General features: G+C 44.8%; 1 protein-coding gene across 1 annotated transcript in view; it reads right to left on the bottom strand.

The window, feature by feature from the left end:
* Positions 1–19,973, bottom strand: part of LOC148014033 (uncharacterized) — a 134,160-nt gene that overhangs the window by 41,908 nt on the left and 72,279 nt on the right. Inside the window, exons 6-9 of the mRNA XM_087666364.1 lie at positions 16,469–16,686; positions 11,398–11,465; positions 1,854–2,775; positions 969–1,081 (exon numbers count right to left, since the gene is read on the bottom strand). Of these exons, the coding sequence (XP_087522490.1) occupies positions 969–1,081; positions 1,854–2,775; positions 11,398–11,465; positions 16,469–16,686 (1,321 nt within the window). The remainder of the gene's footprint in view (positions 1–968; positions 1,082–1,853; positions 2,776–11,397; positions 11,466–16,468; positions 16,687–19,973) is intronic.

The raw sequence follows: 19,973 nt of genomic DNA, 5'->3' as shown, positions 1-19,973 counted from the left end.
GACAAGTCTTAAAAGCTCACTTGTAGATTCTGTAAAGGAGTTCACAACAAATTTTCTTGGTGTAATTGACTCTCAATCATTGCCAACGTATCTTTTACCCCATGTTTCTTCCTTGGTGCAATTGTTGCACAATGCAATCTATGCACCTAAAAGAGGTCTCCTTACGTGCAAAAGACATATCAGAGAATGTATTCTATGCCATATGGCAAATGGAATTCCGCAATGCCTTGATGTGTACATGGATGTAACTCATCCTTGTCACATACAGCTCAAGTTCTCAAGATTTAAAATACTCATTATAGGTAAATAACTAGGTTGTTTAGAAAGTCAATTTACAATGGCCACCAAACAAGTGGAAAGAGACACCAAGGGGATGTAAGAACATTGGAAAAGCAATGGTAATAGCCACTAGTCCGTCATTCTCCCTGCAGGTTCCTCACAAAATCCCTAAACAACAATGGCTGACGATGGATAGAAAAGGGAAAAGCAAGATAGACTTTGCGTCTGCAGGCAAGATAGCAAGGTAATAGAAAAGGGAATGGCTGACAAGAAGTGACTCCTATATCAGCATTCCACATCACCAGGAGCAGGAGCCTGCTAGTCTACATGTGTAACATCAAGTGGATGATTAAATGTTAGTTCAGAGAAACAAAAGCATGGGCCTCCCTTGTGCGGCAGAGGTGGTTGCACAATCTGACATAATCACTGTAAAGATCAGATTTTCCCATTAGGCACTAACTTCTCGACCTGTATAGCCCCCTATGACATGTTGTTGCAGAATAACCTCTGCTTTAAAATAACTTCTGGTCTAAAGTTAACATTTGGCAGATTCCCAAGTATGTAAACCAGCAACAAGTGAGATCTAGAAAATTACAATCCATAAGAGATACTGGAGGGGCCTATGAAAGCAATTATTTTATGAAATCCACTATTCATGCATAAAATTTCAACTTTCATTCAACAATCACCTGTAAAACCTCAGCAGCAGCAGCAACACGCTCTTTGCTCCAAAGTTTTAGCATCAACACAGTCAGGTGCAATGTCTCTGGTTTTATGAATATTGACTCTTCAACTCCATGACCTATACAATGAACATCACAATGGATTTCAAAAGCTTGTTATTCAGTGCCCAACGACAGCATAACCAATCTGGCAGAGCACATGCATACTCCACTGGAATAGATACGTAATTGATGTTTCTTCTTTTTCCCCCAATAATTGCCGTTTCGTGTTTTCTTGAAAAAGTTTTTTTCAAAGAGAGGTTTCTTGAAGTTGTTGGTAACCAAATTTCTCAGCTCAAAAACAGGAAACACCAAGAAGATACTTCTTCTAAGAAGTCTAGTTTATACACTCTTGCTGAGACCGCAGGTAATATCCCAGTTCAATGGCACTGAGAAAATTTTTTGCTTTCTAATAAGAGTATTGCTGACCCTGTAGAGTGACCAAGCACCACCTGATTCCACACCAAGGGAACTCCTTTTTCATTAAGGAAGCCACCCCACTCTGTGGTCCATCCACATTCAACTGTATTGGTTTTTATGCTTGCTATGGTTTCCAGGGTCTACCATGCCTAGGCATAAGTTCAGAAATACATGGGCAGAAGTTGCCAGAAGGGGAGAGAATCAAGAAAGAAATGTGACAATAATTGGCCTTCCATTCATGCAGTGAGTTCACGTTACATGACAAGTTCAAAACATCAGTTCACAGTACACACTCATGCCATGAATACATGCTCAAACATGTGCAAATATCCACATTATTATCTAGTGAAAGAAAAACCACACTACACAGAATCAAAGTGGAGTTGTAAAAGCTCAGTAAACATGACAGAGATAAGAAAGCACAAGACTCACAAGCTTTAGGGCCTGCATCCATTAGCAGCTGGGTATCATCATTTTGTTCTTCCACATCATCTCCATCATTGTCAAAACTGTCCTTGTTTTCTTCATATTCATTTCTTCGCTCTTCTATCTCAGCAACATCAATTTTACTGAGAGTAGCACTGACTTCAGCTGAATCATTAGTTAGCTCATTCGTTGAAGAAGTAGCATGTATTGTTTTCATCATAACAGCATCAATTTCAACCAGATCATTAGCTATCTCATTAATTTCCAAATCACACAGAGTTGAACTTTCCATTGTAGCAGCATCCACTTCAACAAACACATTGGTGGCCTCATTGACATGCATAGAACCATCTGTTAAACTCCCTAAATCTGACTTGTTTTCCTGTTGTTCATCTAGCTCATTTGTCTCAACAGTCCCACCACTTGGACTCTCCATTTTAACAGCATTGACATGAACCAAGTCATTAGCAAGCACATCAATCTCCACCATCTTGGGAGCATCAGTTTCCACTTGATCATCAGTCACATGATCAATTCCTACCACCTCATCATTAGTCTCCACCATCTTAGGAGCACCAGTTTCCACCTGATCATTAGTCGCACGATCAATTTCTACCACCAGATCATTAGTTTCCACCATCTTAGGAGCACCAGTTTCCACCTGATCATTAGTCGCATGATCAATTTCTATCACTTTAGCCACACTACATGTAGCTGAAATGTCATCCATTTCCACACTATCATCCATTAAATTCTCAACTTTTGAACTGATTGGTTCTTCATGTATGGTTTTTGTCTCCATAGACCTAGTCAGAAACATATTCAAAACTGAATCACGGAACTGTTTCATTTTCCCCTTCAGCATTGGATGCAAAGCAAGTGGTAGAGAGATAAAATGCGAGTAATCCAATCTTGCGCTCGTTACCGCCTGCAGTTCAAATCTTCCAACTCAACACAACAGCCACAAGGGGCAAAGCAAACTATAGTGAAATGATAAAATTGATACTCAAACCAAACAAGCAATCAAACATCCTTGAAAATCTAAGTATTCACAGTCCAAATCCACACAGAAATTTTTACAAAATTATAAAAATATCATTAAGATATTGATATAATGAAATGTATCTGAAGGATTGAGCTCTCCACAGCTCTTAAATAGGAAACATCGATTGCAATCTCTGTAACTCTCCTTCCACACAACAACACTTTAGATAACGAGCCTAAACATAACACAAGATAATGTCTATTCGGATTTCAACCAACTTCTCTAAGATAGTCATAGCCTAGTTCTGGTCCCTGATATAATTATATACACTACATAGACATTAAAGCACACACTTTTTAATACCTCTATTCAGCATTACTTGAAACTTTACATAACTGATGAGAAACATTACACACAGGAAGTGATAAGCCACAATGATTACATCCAGCCAAAAAACAAATAGAAAGTTCCAAGGCCAGCTCAATCAAGAGTGGGGGGCAGGGTTAACAGAGAATTTTTCTCCACCAAAGGGCCCAAACACTCTAAACAGGGTGTACGGAGACTTAGGAGAGCTGATGGATCCATTGCACAGGGCCCTCTAGAGGGAGTACATGTGGCCACCAGTACTATGCAGCCTTGCTAGGATCTACAGTAGACCCTCGGGCTTGGGCTATGAGAGGGATAGAGAGATAGTATGGCAAAGCAGCATGAGGGTGGTCACGAAAATGATGACCAAAGATTCGGCGGCCCTCCTTACAAAGGAGCTGGAGAAGGCACTTTTAGCACTACCCTCAGGCAAGAGTCCAGGAGAATAGCTCACGCCCGTCACATCGCAAGCGCCCGTCCCCCCGTCATGTCTGATTGCACCCGCAAGATTCTTCGCGCTGATGTAGCTGCCCCCCCCCCCCCCCCCCGTCTCGACGGCTCGCGATAGCCTGCGCCCCACCAATCCCCCTTTCCCCTCCGCCCCGACAGTCCCAAAGGTACGGGTGGCAGTGAAAGAGGTCAAGAATATCCCACAATTCCTAGAGATTGAGGCAGGCGGGCACTCCTTTAGGCAGCAGGTCATTGTGACGGGGCAGCCAGGGTAGTGCTTGCACTGCCACGACTTTGGGCATCAAGCAGCAGGTTGCATGCGTTTCGGAGCCAAGGTGGCTCCGCCGACAGGCCCGCAAGTGGATGCTGATGGCTTCACACGGGTCTAGAGACGACAGAGAGGGAGACGGCAGGGGGGAGGGCGCAGCCAGCGTCTCAGACCTAGCCTCGGCAGCAAGAAGCAGGTGGGCGTGCGACGCCCCCTTGGCAGAGCACTCCACAGCCCCCCCCTGCCCGCCTCACCCGGCAGGACCACAGCCCCCCACATCCACCACCTGCGCCACACACTACCTCTCTTGAGTCCCCACAGCCCCCACACCCACTGCGCCACAGACTACCTCTCCTGAGTCCCCACAGCGCCACAAACTACCTCTCCACAATCCTCTTTTTAACTTTGTGAATTTCTCAAACCCTACCTTCTTCCATCTACTTTGATGCAAGGTACACAAGTTCAGATTGTTGTTCCTTCTTCCTCTTTTATGCCTTCTCCTTTGCAGCATTTTGATACAGATCATGATGAAGCTAGAGAACAGTATGTTGGTCATGGTAAAAGTTTTCTTAAAGATCTATTCTTGTATGTTAATATCTGAAGAAATGAATAAAAGAAAAAGATTGGTAACTTTTCTTCTCCTTTTTCTTCTTTGAATTATGCTTCTCAATGTCAAAATGAGCATGGTTGTGTTAAGAAATGAGTATGGTTATGTCAAGAAATGAGGTATGCTTTGATACCATGCCAAGAAATGATTGCTATGAAAGCAAGCCAAAGAGAGTAGGGTTTGCAGGAAAAAACATAGAATGAGTATGGCAAACGCAGAGAGAATAAAAACTCAAAAAACACAGAAGAAGATGACGATGAAGCATTGAATCATGCTAAGGGAATAAAGTTGATACAATGGAGCCGAAGCTCTGTAGATGACTGCACTACATAGTTTGATCAGGAGGCAATACTTGAAGGAAATCTGCACAATGAAGGAAGTGAAACATGGTCGTTTGACAGAAGGATGTCAAAGATGTATGTTGAAGGTGAAGGACAATTGTCGAGGGGGTGGAATGCAGTCCTTTGATGCCATCTGAGCTGAGAAAGAGTATCACCAGGTATCGAAAATTGATGTTGATGTTGGGAAGTATGCCAAACTACTAAACATAGCTAGCATGATGATGCCTAGTGCAAGGAGCCTGCCATCTTGTGAAGAGAAGCCTCTAGATTTGCAAACGCAAGCAAAATGTTAATAGAAAATGCCATAAAGGTGATGCTAGGAGGAGAAGATGCTAGTCTACCAAACACTTGAATGTTTTGAGTCCTCTATACATTATGTCATGGTAACAAATTTTGGTGAGTTCCTTACTTATAAGGAGGCTATGAGTAAAGGTGACAATCACTCTTGGGAGAGAGCCATGGAATTTGAGTATGATTCAGTGCCCGAAAAATAGAATATGGGATTTGGTTCCTTTGCCAAATGAAAAACATGCATTGCCATGCAAGTGGATGTATAAGTTGAAAAGTAACCTATGCCAATATATAAGGCCAAATTGATTACTAAGGGTTTTAAGTAGAAAAAGGGAGTTAATTTTGATGGGATATTCTCTCATGTGGTCAAGATGACTATCTTACACTTGGTATTGACTTTGGTTGCACAGATAGATTTGGGCTTGTACTAGATGGATGTGAAAATGGCTTTTCTTCATGGAGACTTGGTGAACATAAGTGTGTAAAACCTAAAGATGGTGACACAAGCTAATGATGATTGATAGTAGGTGATGGTGGAGACACACACTGCCAAACGCAAGTATCTATAGCCTCAAGGAGCTATTGCCAACATGAGAAGGTCATCAACAGATGTGAGAGATACTGCCATCATAAACACAAGCTTGTGGAAGATGGAGACAAGGTGTCTCGCAATAGGGAGAGATGAAGGTGGAAGCCAACCACGAACCGCAATGTCCTCCTAAGGGGTGTGAGCAGTCGTATAGAGGTTGGAGAGAGGAGAGAGATAGTGGAGAGAGAATGTCGCAAGAAAGAGTGTGGGGGTGAATGAATAGGTGGAGTCAATGTCATATGTATAGGCATAGATTGTCTAGAGTGTTGCCCATTGAAATCTCTTGGGTGGTGTCCCGTCGAAAGTGCCTAGAAAGCATTTTTAGGGCTATACATAGAAACGAAAAATAGAATTGGAGGAAAACAATATTGAATGATATGGTTTCTCAACGGGTGCTTCATCTTCTATGCATTCTGCATTCTCCTCTTCATTTCAATTTCCACCATTAAATCAACAAAATCAATTTAATGCATCTTCATCCATATCATTTAGACCACAATTTCAAATTCCACCCATCCCACCCACTTCTTTCAATGTATCATCTTTACTATTCATACCATTTACATTCCATTTTCAAATACCACATGTTTCTCCACATATCTCACCCTTTAAGGACCTCTACACCTTCATTTCGGAGTAGTGCTCATGCACCTTTGGAGGAGGCTCAACACCCACTTTATATACCTTTGGGATACTCATAGCATGGGATACCTCCCCCCTACTTACCCAGGTGTGGACTAGTTGATACCGTAATTTGCCATCATGGTAATTCCTAGTGGAACATCTAGTTATGCTATTGTGCCTTAGCCGACAATTGTGCAACGTTTGGCAATCTATATGCTTGCTCCACATGTACTCGTGGGTCCTTCTCAATCCATTCTTACCTACCTACCCTATCCCTCTTCCTAACCTCACTATCCACCTTACCCTCAGACACCTCATAGTTCCTCATCCTCATCAACTAAGCATGCTTTTATTGGTAAGACTCGGTTTAATAGGTCTAACTATACCATTTGGTCAAATTTGATAAGACATGTCATTGACTCTTAGAACTTGCAGGGCCTTGTCCCAGGGCTAGAATCCCAACTAGACCTGCATCTTGTTTCACCAGAGGTTGTCCGCTCATGGAAGGCCAGAAATGCCTCCACTATCATCAAGCTAATGCAAGGTCTATTACTTAAATTTCACTCATAGCTACAACACATAAACCTAGCTTTAGAGTAGTGGAAAGACTTCACTGACCGCTATGTGGCTAGGGATAGGACCCGTTGTATAAACCTTGAGTATGAGGTTCAAAATTTCAAAATCACTAACTGGGATGACTTAAGGTCAAGTTGACTAAGTATCGACAACTTCTCTTTTAATTCTTCAATAAAAGGGCTCCTAAGTCACTAGGTAACCAAGTTACTTTGTCTCTGAACAAGCTGTCTAGAAAATACTTCCATTTTGTGCAACAGCAAGTGATCTTGCAACCTACCATGCCTACATTCTATTATTTTGAGAGTCAACTATTGCATTACACTCAACTATTTGATTAGTTTCAAAGTGCTTTCTTCATAGAGGGGGCTCTTGTCCCTCTTCTGAGAAGGGCACACAAGGACAACGCAAGAAAACTCAAAATCAAAACCAAAATAAAAAATCAAGATCAAAACCAAACCAATGAGTCATAAGGAAACTCCCATCCTTAAAACCCGCATAACAGAATGTACCAAAGAAAAACAAGTACCTTAGAATGTACCAAAGAAAAACAGAATGTACCTTAAAATGCTCAATCTGTCTCTTCACCTCCTCCCTCCTATAGATCAAGTCACGGATCCGATAGGATCGTGTGTCTAGGGCAGATGGGTGGGGGGTTAAGTGTTAAGAGAACTGAGCAGTGATCAAACAAAGTGGTGCTTGTCAACTGCCATACCTGGCCTCCACGAGAGCATCCCTACTCTCCCACATAGAACCTGTCCATCCGCTCCAACAGGACTCCGCCTAGCCGCTTGTATCCACAAGAGAAGTCTAGCGAACTCTCCCTCCTGTGGAAAGCTGGGTCTCTCCAAGCATCGCGTGCCCCTACTGCCGATAGGATGACCTCCCGTGCCTCCTACTCCTCCCCAGCCATGCCCTGGTAGTTTCTGCCTTTGCCCTGCTGTTCCTCTAAGGCCTCTAGGTTGTTGAAGTCTCCTCCAACAATCCACGAGTCCACCTCAAGGAGTCTTGCTGCTATCTCCACCCAGAACCTACTGCGTGCCCTAACCTGAGTAAGGGCATAGACATTGAGGACTCCAAGGCACGAGTCCCCAATATCCAATCTGATATATAGAACCCTCCCTGCCACAATTGTCCCGTGGTCTCGTACACAGGCGGTGAGGCTCGAGCCAATAGAGATGCATACACCTCCACTCTTGCCGTGGGCACCAATGGCGTGCTCCCAGTAAGTGTGTGAACTGCCCCGGAGTACCTTCCCTACCCACTAGGCCTGGGCGGGAGTGAGCTTGTGCTCCTATATAAGTAGGATGTCGATCCATCCGGCAAGGGCACACTGTAGCTCCTGCCTAACAATCAACTTCCTGGAACCATTGCTCCACTATAGTGGACGTTGTTCACATTCCAGTATGCAAGATGTAAACTCATGGGGATACCTGTGACTGACCGAATAGACATCTGTTCGGTGTGGAAGTTGCTGACGAGGAAGAGGAGCTACGAGGCATGCGGATATACTTCGTTGCCGGCCTGGACGGTGACCTCCATTCCCCCATGATAGCCCTCCGGACCATGGGGGTGATGGATGCGCCTGGTGGTACCACCAGGGCATCTATCAGCCAAGCTGAGAGGCGAGACTTTGCGCACTGGTAGAAATGAGCCACTTGCGCCAAGGGCCACTCGATCACATCCATCGAGGCTCTCCACTGCGAGGGGCTCGAAAGATAATGCTCAGATGCAAGACCTCAATCCCAGCCCACCAATTAATGTCCATCATGCAACCTGGTCACTGCTAGGAGAAGAGTGCCAACCCACCTTCTCCCATCCACTGGGAGATGTGATCTGCCACCTAGCTCTTCACCTCCTCTATCTGGGTCAACATCCAATCTCCTGTGTGAGACGTCTGAAGGAAGAAGGCGTAGTTTGGTCCATCCGGTGGTGCCAATAGATGAACCTTGCTGCTCCTTGACTTGCACACCACAAAGAGTCCCACCTCCAGGGATAGTGGGAACTCTCCGCACACCGCAACTCTCAGGTAAGACCACAGCTGAGAGGCGAGACTTTGTGCACTGGTAGAAATGAGCCGCTTGCGCCAAGGGCCACTCGATCACATCCATCGGGGCTCTCCACTGCGGAGGGGCTTGAAAGAGAATGCTTAGATGCAAGACCTCAGTCCTAGCCCACCAATTAATGTCCATCATGCAACCTGGTCACTGCTGGGAGAAGAGTGCCAACCCACCTTCTCCCATCCACTAGGAGATGTGATCTGCCACCTGGCTCTTCACCTCCTCTATCTGGGTCAACGTCCAATCTCCTGTGTGAGACGTCTGAAGGAAGAAGGAGTAGTTTGGTCCATCCGGTGGTGCCAGTAGATGAACCTTGCTGCTCCTTGACTTGCATACCACGAAGAGTCCCACCTCCAGGGATAGTGGGAACTCTCCGCACACCGCAACTCTCAGGTAAGACCACGGCCCACTGCGAAAGAACTCCTGTGGTAGCAGCTGCACCTGTCTTGGGAAAGTGTCATGGGCGGCATGGACGGAAGAGCTGGTAGCTGTGTGGGGAGGGGGAGAGTGGACTAGATTTCCGGTAAGTGGAGGATGTTCGTGTATGGGGCTCCTCACCTCTTGTGGAGAGGGGGGGAATGGGTAAGGGGGGAGGGGGGGGGGGGGATCGAAGGGTGGTGGGATGGTCGGAGACACACGGCGGGTGTGGGGGAGGGCCAGTAGCTCTGGAGGGTGGGGGCTAGGGTCGGGGGGGGATGAGGGGATGGGGGATGTGGGCCCTTGGGTGAGGTTTCCTGTGACGCCTTAGTGGGGGGTGAATGTGTAGGCATGTGGTCTTGCCAAGTGAGGTGCGGGGGGGGGGGGGGGACTCATGGTGTTTTGCCGGGGGGGGGGGAGGGAGGGGACGCTCACCCTCCTGCTCGCTGCTGCCGTGGTTGTGTCTGAGGGGCTGCGGCCCCCCTTGCTGTCTCCCTCTCTATCGTCTTTGGACCCGTGTGAAGCCGTCCATGTCCACCTGTGGGCCTGTCGACGAAGCTGCCTTGGCTCCAAAGTGCGTGCATTCTGCTACCAGATGCCCAAAGTCATGGCAATAGAGGCACTGCCCGGACTGCCTCGTCACAATAACCTGCTACCTAAAGGAGTGTGTGCCTGTCTTAATCTCTAGAAACTGTGGTATGTTCTTTGTCTCTTTCACTGCCACCCATACCTTTGGGACTCCTCTGGCTGTCACTGCGTCCACAAAAGAGGCGGGGAGGACAATGCCGAAGAGCGTCCAAAGTCTTCCACAAGTTGACGATACTCTATTGCCAGTCCGGGGAAGTGTAGGGTGACTAGGTGTCTAAGGAAACTGTTATGGAGTGCAAATGCCTCCACTGTGAAACCATTGTACTACCAAGGGACCATGTAAATGATCCCCTTCGTAGAGGCACAGGGTGAACTAGCCACTAACTCTTGGGCTGCGTCTACTGAGTTGAGTCGTACCATGAAGATCCCTTGCCCCATGAGGATCACCTCCACGATCTGCACCGTGCCAATGCGCAACATGGAGTGAAGCCGGTCCCGAAGCTAAGCCCTAGATGGGGAGTGTCCTACAACCTGACCAAAGATCGTTGTTTCTTTTAGCTCCAGCTTTGTGGCACGGACTGCCAAGAGCTGTTCCTCAGAGAGGACTACGCGCAAGGTGTTTGACTGGGGGGCACTCATAGAATGCACCGCCAGAGGTTTCCATTGCGCATCCCTTTTGAGAACCTACCAAACACACTGTTGTACTGTCGGAGAAGGGGGTGTTGTTGCTGTAAGTGGAGGGAGCAACTTGGGGGGGGTGGGGGGGTGGTTGGTGTGTGTGATGGAGAGGATGGGGGGCCGGTGGAGGCACCGGGCACCACGGGTGATTGCTTCACGTTGGAGCCGCACGGTTGGGGGGCCTGAATCCACAGGGTGAAGACCAACGCGTGCCTGGGGGGGCAAAGTGGCATCGCTGAGTGTGGAGGGCCTGCAACGTCTGCCTAGGGCAGCGCGGGAGAAAAAACCAGGATGGGGAGGGAAGGGGGAAGCGTGGATGGTTGCAAGCGGCTGCCGAGGGGGGCGGATGCCAATCAGTGGGGGAAGGGGGTTCGACGGTTGCAATGGCGGGGGCATGGGCAGCGGCGTGTCGGTCGGGGAGCATTTTATTCAATTGTGCACATCTTTTGTGTGTAGACCCATTAATTATGCTGCAACACTCATATAAATGCCATATCTTTGAGCTTTAAACATTTCCATTGCCAATTCTGATAATATTCAGTACTACGGCATTTGCCATTAAAACAAATTGGATATCAAACCAAATACCTTGCAACACAATACATGATTCAGAGAAGTACAATTAACATTAGCAACCAAAGTGCTCACTTTTAGAAGCCACTTGAAGTCAATCCAAAGCCTTTTACAGAAAAATAAAATAGATTCTGGTTTACCTCTTGAAGTACATTTTGAATCTGGACAACTGCTTCATCGACATCATATTGGGAATGTCCTTTGACAACTGTTAAAAACACACAATCTTATTGAGTTCAAGCAATTAACTCACTAATGATAGCAAAAGACAAAAAAATGTATCCACATCAAAAGAGAGACAGAGTGAGAGGTGTGCTCAATTTACAAACACACAAATGGAATTAAGAGGGCATGCGAATATGATATATTGCAACAATGCATGGATGGCTTGAATATAGTCAAGCTTGCTTAGAAGCCACAGAGATGGCTTATAATTGTGCTTGTTAGACAGTAACTAAATGCTGCTGAAGACAAAAAGAATTCAGTATATGGACAGATTATTGCAAACCTTGGAATGCAATACCAAAAAAGAGAAGGAGCGAAAGGACTTGACAACATAGGACTCCAACAGAGGATGCAAGATGTTCAAAATAACTCCATGCTTGTCCACCAACTATGCACAAGACGTAGCAATATTGTCATAAAATGGTATGAAATCACAACACAGATCAGCACTTCTCGCATGCTTGTGACACATTGGCACCCATATTGGCATGTGTGTTCAATAGAGTAGTATGTGAGGGATTCCCTGAAGGTTGTTCACACCATACCATCGCCCCACTCTTTCAGAGCGGTGACCCTTTGCTCCCCAGTAACTACAAGACCATCATGATTGGCCATACATTGGCCAAGATGTATAGATCTATATTGAAATAGGGAGCAGTCTGGTTTTAGACATTGATACACCACACTGGACCATATCCTCACACTCAAGGCAATCATTGATCCCAAGACGGAGATTTATTGCTGCTTTGGGGATATCAGTAAGGCATTTGACTTACTACCTCGAGCATTATTCAAGTAGACATTGTAAGAGATTTGACTGCCACAGGGTGTGCAATGGGGCATTTATGCATTATACGAGCAAGTGCTAGGCCGAATGTACACACCTAGAGGGATGTCTGAGAGGATTGATAGCACCATTAGTGTAAAACAAGGATGCCTGCATTCACCCACACTATTTGGACTATACATAGACCAGGTGTCTGACTACATTGATGGGAAAGGTGGAGTTGGATCTAGCCTAGTTGGAGTATTAATATTGATACCATCATATGCTAATGACATTGTAACTTATTGTACCCATACCATTGCATGCCGATGATATTGTACTCATTTTAGACTCATTGAAGGGCTTGTAGCATCACTTAGATGCACTATATACCTTTTGCAAAGATAGAGACCTCACAATTAATCTTGGAAAAACCAAAGTCTTGGTGTTCAACAGTTGGATCCACGGAAGGGGTTGCAACATCACTTGGATGCACTACATACCTTTTGCAAAGATAGAGATCTCACGGTTAATCTTGGAAAAACCAAAATCATGGTGTTCAATACATCAACAACATGGGTGATCCAATCTATGTATCAATTCACGTTCAAGAGAAGTGCAGTGGAGTCCATGAGGGAGTATGTATACTTGGGAGTCACTTTCTATGGGCCAAGAATTTAACTAGGGGGGCAATTGAGGTTTGATAGCGCTAGGTTATGCAGCACTAGGGTTGTCCATATAGAGTTTCAATGGCCTTCAAGGACCTCATACCAAACTATGGTTGTTTGATACTCTAGTCACACCTTCTCTTCTATATGGGGTTGAGGTTTGGGGCTGCAACCTATATCATAGACAATTCAGCTCGCTCCCTAACTGGCCCAAAGAGAGACTGCTATGATGGCAAGGATCATGTAGAGAGGACCTTGATGATGATGATCTCACACATGATCAGGAGGAAACCCTCCACCCCACACCCTAATCATTAGAGTAGAGTTAGGGATAGCACCTATGGTTGTGGAGGCAGTCTTTAGAGCAATAACTTATTTACATAGGTCATGGGAGCTCCATGCCATAGATATCCTAGATTGGCATCAATCTCCTCTAGATAGCTGGCAACACCGGGTGAGAGGGAATGTTGGTACTCACATATAGCAACTTGGATGAGCTTATATGGGCTGGATATTAACCAGCTCCTGCCTTTTGACTATAGCCTGGACTATCCTACACCCCACTAGGACTATATTTGAGAGTTGAGACAAGAAGGACTTGGATCCAACTACCATGGATGCTCAAATTTCCCACGGACTCCGAGTTGCTATTGGTCAAATCCACACCTCATCGCATCAGCTGATGATTGAGACAGGTCGATGGAGCCATATTGCAGCCAATGAGAGGATGTGCCAGCTCCGTGGATGGGAGCCAAAGATGGAGGAGCACTACATTTGTAGATGTACTGTATACTATGATATCCGAGGCCGCTATCATTGCCTCTTTAAGGAGGGCTTTGGACCACTAAGACGGGCGATGGACTATGAGGACCAAAGACGTTTAGGGCCTTTTCTTTTGCTGGAGCTCCAACGACGCAAAGCATTATTGTTACGGGATAGGAGATGACCCCAGCATCATCCACCCATCCACAGAGCACTTACAGACTACTTCAGCGTAGCTGAATCCTCAGCCGCGCCACCCCAAACACTGCATCTCCTACTGGTAGGCATGGCTGAGATACATCAGGAGGCATCACAGTTGATAGAGCTACAACGCTACACAGAGCACAACACCCTAGAGTACCTACTCAGCAACATAGGCGTGCCCATATGCGCCACATTCGCATCACGATTGCTCATTACAGAGGCAGATTGGCACGGTGACTCAATCAGAGGTAGCTTGCAGAGTCTTGGCAGATTCCATAGACTGAGGGGGAGAAACCCTACACTCTTGATCTTTTTAAACTTAGTTTTTTCCAACTTTTTCAGTTTCCATACTTCTCATTCCAATATACCATTAAATTTACACATAGATTTTATCTCTTCTTATCTGATGAGAGATGATGATAGGAGTTCTATTGGTTATGGTCTCATAGGCCACTCTGGCCTTTTAGAGACGTTAATAGATCTTTCTTTCTTTCTTTCTTTCTTTCTTTCTTTCTCCATGTGATCCCACCAATCCCACCCATCCTGCTAGCTTTTACTACACCCTCTCACATCTTGCCACCTGATGTGCCTCCTCCCACCAGCCTTCTGCACCCTCCTGCCAGCAACTGCGCCTCCCTCTCCTGCCAGCCAGCTGTAACACACACACCCCCGCCCCCCACAAAAAAACAAAAAAGAAACCAAAACTTGCTGAACCTCCTCCTTGCAACCTGCTGTCCCACCCCACCATGCTTTTGTCCCCGCACTCTGTCTGCACTACCACTCCCTGCCTGTCCCTGCAACCAGCCTGTTTTCACAATTGTGCCTGCCCAGTCCACCCCTCCCCGCACTCTACCACACCTCCTCTCCTCACTCAAGCATGGATCTGCACACAAAAGATAGCGGTCATTAGTCGTTGTAACTGCAAGCAGTGAGTTGAAATTGACAGCCTAGAAAAGGCACTAAAATCACTCATAAACACAAAAAAAACCATAGATGACAACACAAATACAAATCAACAAAGCTTATCAAACAAAATTGCAAAGCTTGAGAATGAGGCAGAAGAATGGAAAAAGGAAAGGGCAGCCATGAAGCTAGAGATTCAACAAATGAGAGAAGAAATTGCAGCTTTGAAAAGCACTGGGCATGAAGGAAGGGAAATCCAAGAGGTCACAATCAGTGCCATAAAATGAGAAATCTGCAAGGAGATCACCAAGGGTATAGACGTCAAGCTCCAGGCCACCCAACAAGCATGGGTGGAAGTGGTAAGCACAAATATTAAGAAGGAAGTGAAAAAGGACAGTCATAAAGAGGAGGTGCATTTGTCGAAACCACTCTCAAGGAAGAGAGGATGAGACAAGCGAGGCAGTTGGAAGGGGTAAGAACGAATATTAAGAAGGAAGTGAAAAAGGACAGTCATACAGAGGAGGTGCATATTGTCGAAACGACTCTCAAGGAAGAGAGGATGAGACAAGCGAGGCATTTGAATGTGAGAGTCAACGGCAAACCCAACCATGAGTGTTCATCACCTGAGGACAATAGCAAGGCTATATGTGCGTGTCTTGGATACAAAGACGAATATCCACTCCCTTTCACCCACTCTTGTAGAGCTGGAAAAGATGCACAAAAGCACACCATCATACTGAGGTTCTAAGATGATGTGGAGACAATGGCCTTCATCACACTAAAAGGAGCATGAAATATTGAAGATCGGAACTGAGAAAACTATTCATGTCAAGAAATTGTTTAAGCATCTCTGCCAAGCATAGGGTTTTGCAATTGTAGAGATTACAGCTGAAGGGCACGGTATTACAATGTGGACATTCTTAGTCTTCTTTCTTTTGGCACTTGCATGAACCTAGATCTTTCCAATCTTGGTCCTTCCCTCTCACTATCTCAGCATGCAGAACTTGAGGTATATCCAGTGGAAAATTTTGCTTTTCCTTGCATGAATGGTTGCATGCCATCAACCTTCTAAGAGCTTTTGCCACCTTCTCTCTAGTCCTTAGGTCCTAGGTCCCTTGAGCATTTCTCACATCTTGGGACACTCTTTGTGTAGGTATATGGGACAAAAGCTGCATTATTGCCATCTGGTCTAAGGCCCCTACATAGTCTAAATGATATATTTCTTCACGTTGAAGTATTAGGGTATGCTTGCGTCATCATAAAGGGTCCCTCCCACCTTATTTTAAACTGAATCTAATCTAAAGGTCAGTAAACATTAACGAGCATGCACATATGAAATTAATCAGCAAAATAACAAAAGACTCACTAGATATGAGAGCTAGAATAGTCTTGCATGGTAGAAAACACACAGTAGGGCCTAGGATTGGCACCCCTTTCTGTAATTATTAATCATTATTCAAAGCTTACACAAATCACAAGTGAGTTGTTGTCAAAAACCAACACACTCTAATGTCAGTGACTCCCATGTGCTTTACTCTTGAATCAGCCCAAACTTGTCTCCAACTTCATATTCTTACTTGCTCTTACCAACCTTTGACCAAACACATGACAAATCTATCCATTCAAATTTCACTCCCTAACAAGTTTAGGACACATGAAACATGATTTTCTTAGATAACTGACCTGCAAAAGTGACATTGGAGATGTAAATCTGCCCCCACCCAGCTGTGCATTGCAAACAATATATAATACATGCAAATCTCAAGTCCAAACAAATCTGATGTTCTATACCAAGCATCAGTCCCCTTCCTGCATCAATCCAAACACTTTGCCCTAACCTTTGCGCACCCAATGCACTATCAAACTGAGAAAATTCAACCTTGCCCTTCAGACCTGCAATGCTGCCATAGCAAACCAACATTCAATTCATGCTCAAGAACAAAGGGCAAATGCTCTGATCATTGCTATGCGCATTCCATTAGGCCCTACCATTGCATTTCCCTAATTTCCCATGCACTTTCCGCAACACACAAGCTACATCTCACTTCCATATACTCTAAATTAGTTACAAATGGCTGTATTTTCAGCGATTTCACTCAACACAACTGGTCCACAGGTGGTCAGTGAACTTGCCACCTTCGATGTTGGTCTCCATCCAGCTTTATACTATTCAAAAATGCACATGAACACTGCAACTTGCTGAAACCTAAAATGGCAATCAGCATCTAAGCCCAATCTCATCGACCATTTACTTTGACAAAGGTCTTGCATAATCCCCATACAACCCTACATTGTTCCTTCACATACAGTGGGATTTCTTATGATGAAATTGTAAGGTTATTTTCTTGGCAATCAAGTTGTCCAAACAATGCACAAGGATCAAGATCTCAAAGGCAAAGAGAGGATCTCAGCCATTGTATTTCAGCAATACCAACTAAAATGGAGTTATAGAGCTACAAAAATGGATTCTCCATGCTAAGAGGAGAAAATCGATTGTTGTCTTGACTCCATACATGTTGTTCTCTCATCCTCCATGGCTGAAACCTAAAATTTCTGTGAGAAAGAAGAGAAAAATGGTTGTTTGCAAACTTGTTACTCAAATGCAAGAGAAAAAGACCCTAAATAGCCATGATCAGCTTTTAAAACGAGTAACCAACAGCTCATGAATCAAAATTCAAATTTGACTAGGGGCTAATCAATCAACCGTTGAAAGAGCTACTCACTGCACTAAACTTAAGCATCGGGCCTGCTTTACAACTCAAGTGAGTTGTTTATTGGGCAAAACTTTTAAATGCTCATCAGCCTTAAAAACACTACACATTTTTCTAAGTTTATTTCAAAATTGCACATTTCCCTAGTTCCTTTTGCCTTGTACTTGCACTACATAACCTATACACTTGTTCATTACAAGCACAATATCAAACCTTTCACTGTCAGTGCAACAGTCACCATGTGACTCCTACCCCTATACCAAATCACATGGAGTGATCCTTATGGTTGTTTTCTCACAACTTTGCATGACGATAATGCTTGTGACAAGTATTCATCCCAATTCTTAGAATCAGCTTTAGTCAATTTTAAGAGAATTGTTTGCAACACTCCATTCAAGGATTCTACTCACCCATTGAATTGTGTTTAAACTCCAATCTAGCTTCTAAATCCCTGAGTGTCCTTTCCAAAGTTTAATTCTTGATTCAAAACCAATTCCAATCAAAGGAAACACATGTGCAATGAAGGTGAGATACCAAGGAGAGAGAGAGAGAGAGAGAGAGAGAGAGTATGGAAGAAGGATTCCTTGCATGCACGTATTTCCTGGATTTCTTGGTCGCATGCGTGCACCCCAAAACGCATGGGTGGAGGGGCTATTTTAGATGCCCAAACTCATATGCTGGCACTCCGCTGGTCTCTTTTTCACGCCATGTGCTCGGATTATCATCCTTGGGTCGTCACAGCCCGTTATTTTCTTGAGGATCACGGGCTTCTGCATGGTAATACCCAAATCCGCAGTTCTTGGTGGCATGTTCTTAATGCCGATTCTCGGTTCTCCAGTTCTTCCTCATCTCTGCTTGCCCATTTGGTGTGTTCCTGGAGACTGGTCCTCCGAAAGTCTCAGTGGCATCCAGCGGAGGATCGCTTAGCTACTAATTCTTTTCAATTGGAACTGTTGGCAGTCGCGCGGTCCAACAGTTCCGCGGTTAATTTCGTGGGACGGTAAACATGAGCTTCGACCACAATTCAACCGCATGGCACGTTTGGGCTTAACTTTGGTCGCGGATACAGCCAGGAGGCTTTTGAGGATCCCTCGTGGATACAGGTATTTATGGGAACAGCTTTTGATGGTGCTTCAGAGCAACCAACCCTTTCCTGCCCTTGCTACGGATCGTCCCTGGCAGGACTGGGACTTTGCAGGCAGGCTGAATTTAGAAAAGGCTTCAGCTAACCAGGTGTATCATCTTCTGATTAAAGATCATCAATGGCTAGTTACTAAAGCTAATACTTTATGGGGATTGCATAAATCCCGGTCATGGTGGAGGGTAACTGTGATGGAGGGCTGGTTAAATAAGACACTATTCAAATATAAGGTCTTTCTTTGGAGGGTGATGATTGGTGGTCTTCCGCTTGCTTCAGCTCTTTCCAAGCGCCGAATCTCCAACAGCAATTGTTTCTTTTGCACCACCACTGTGGAATCCGCCCATCATCGTTTTATTTCTTGCCCCCTTGCTCAGAAAATCTGGTCATTCTTGTCAGCCGTCTGGCGAGCGGTGGTTGGTTTCTCGCTATGCCCGTTTGATTGGGTTTTTGCGCAGCCCAAATATCCCACACCGACACAGCCACATATGAAGATCTTGTTTCACTTTCTTCGATATTGGGGCTGTTGGCACAACTGGACCATTCGGAATGCTTTCCTTTTTGATTCCGCTTATAATGTTCAGCGGCATATTGCTAGGCTTAAAGGTCTCTTGTATTGGCAGATAGATCTTCTCCGGCACTCTGACATACTCTCTCGGGAGGACTTGCGTCCCTGGCATATGGCAATTTCCTCCGTGCCTTTGCTATGATTTTGTAACTCCGTGGCCGTCTGGTTCTTGTAAAGAGTCAGTGTGTACACACGATGGGGTAGAGCCATCGTGTATCTTGTAATCATGTAAACTTTTTCGTAATTAATACAATTACCTTTTACAGAAAAAAAAGAGGAAAAACACAAAGAAATCCAAATGATCAAAAACGCTGAAAATTTTTAGATATGATGATAATGCATGTGGCAAGTATTTATCCCAATCCTTTGAATAAGCTTCGAGCAATTTTAAGAGAATTTCTTGCAACACTCCATTGAAGGATTCCACTAGCGCGTTGCATTGAGGATAACAAGGAGTTGCATTCTTATGTTTCCAATCTCAAGTATGTCCTTTCTAAAGCCTAAACCTTCATTTTGAAACTAATTCTAATTGATGGAAACACAACTACAATGAAGGTGAGTCTTGGTGACATACTAGGAAGAGAGAGAGAGAGAACACAAAGAAAGCAAAATCATCAAAGGCCCAAGGTTGTGTCACGAGGACATGTATTTTTAATGCTTAGCTTTGGCATTATTAAGTTTGGCAAAAGTTGTAATAAGTTATGCTTGGTAAGTACTGGGTGGTACATGGTATCAGAACTTGGCCTAGAACATTTAATTAGCCATTAGTGT

The sequence above is a fragment of the Lygodium microphyllum genome, chromosome 25 (assembly GCF_053477565.2).
Source record: "Lygodium microphyllum isolate KBCC chromosome 25, Lygodium_microphyllum_v1.1.10, whole genome shotgun sequence".
Lineage (NCBI taxonomy): Eukaryota > Viridiplantae > Streptophyta > Polypodiopsida > Schizaeales > Lygodiaceae > Lygodium > Lygodium microphyllum.
Note: the sequence above shows the minus strand (reverse complement) of the source record. Positions and strands in the feature narration are given on the sequence as shown.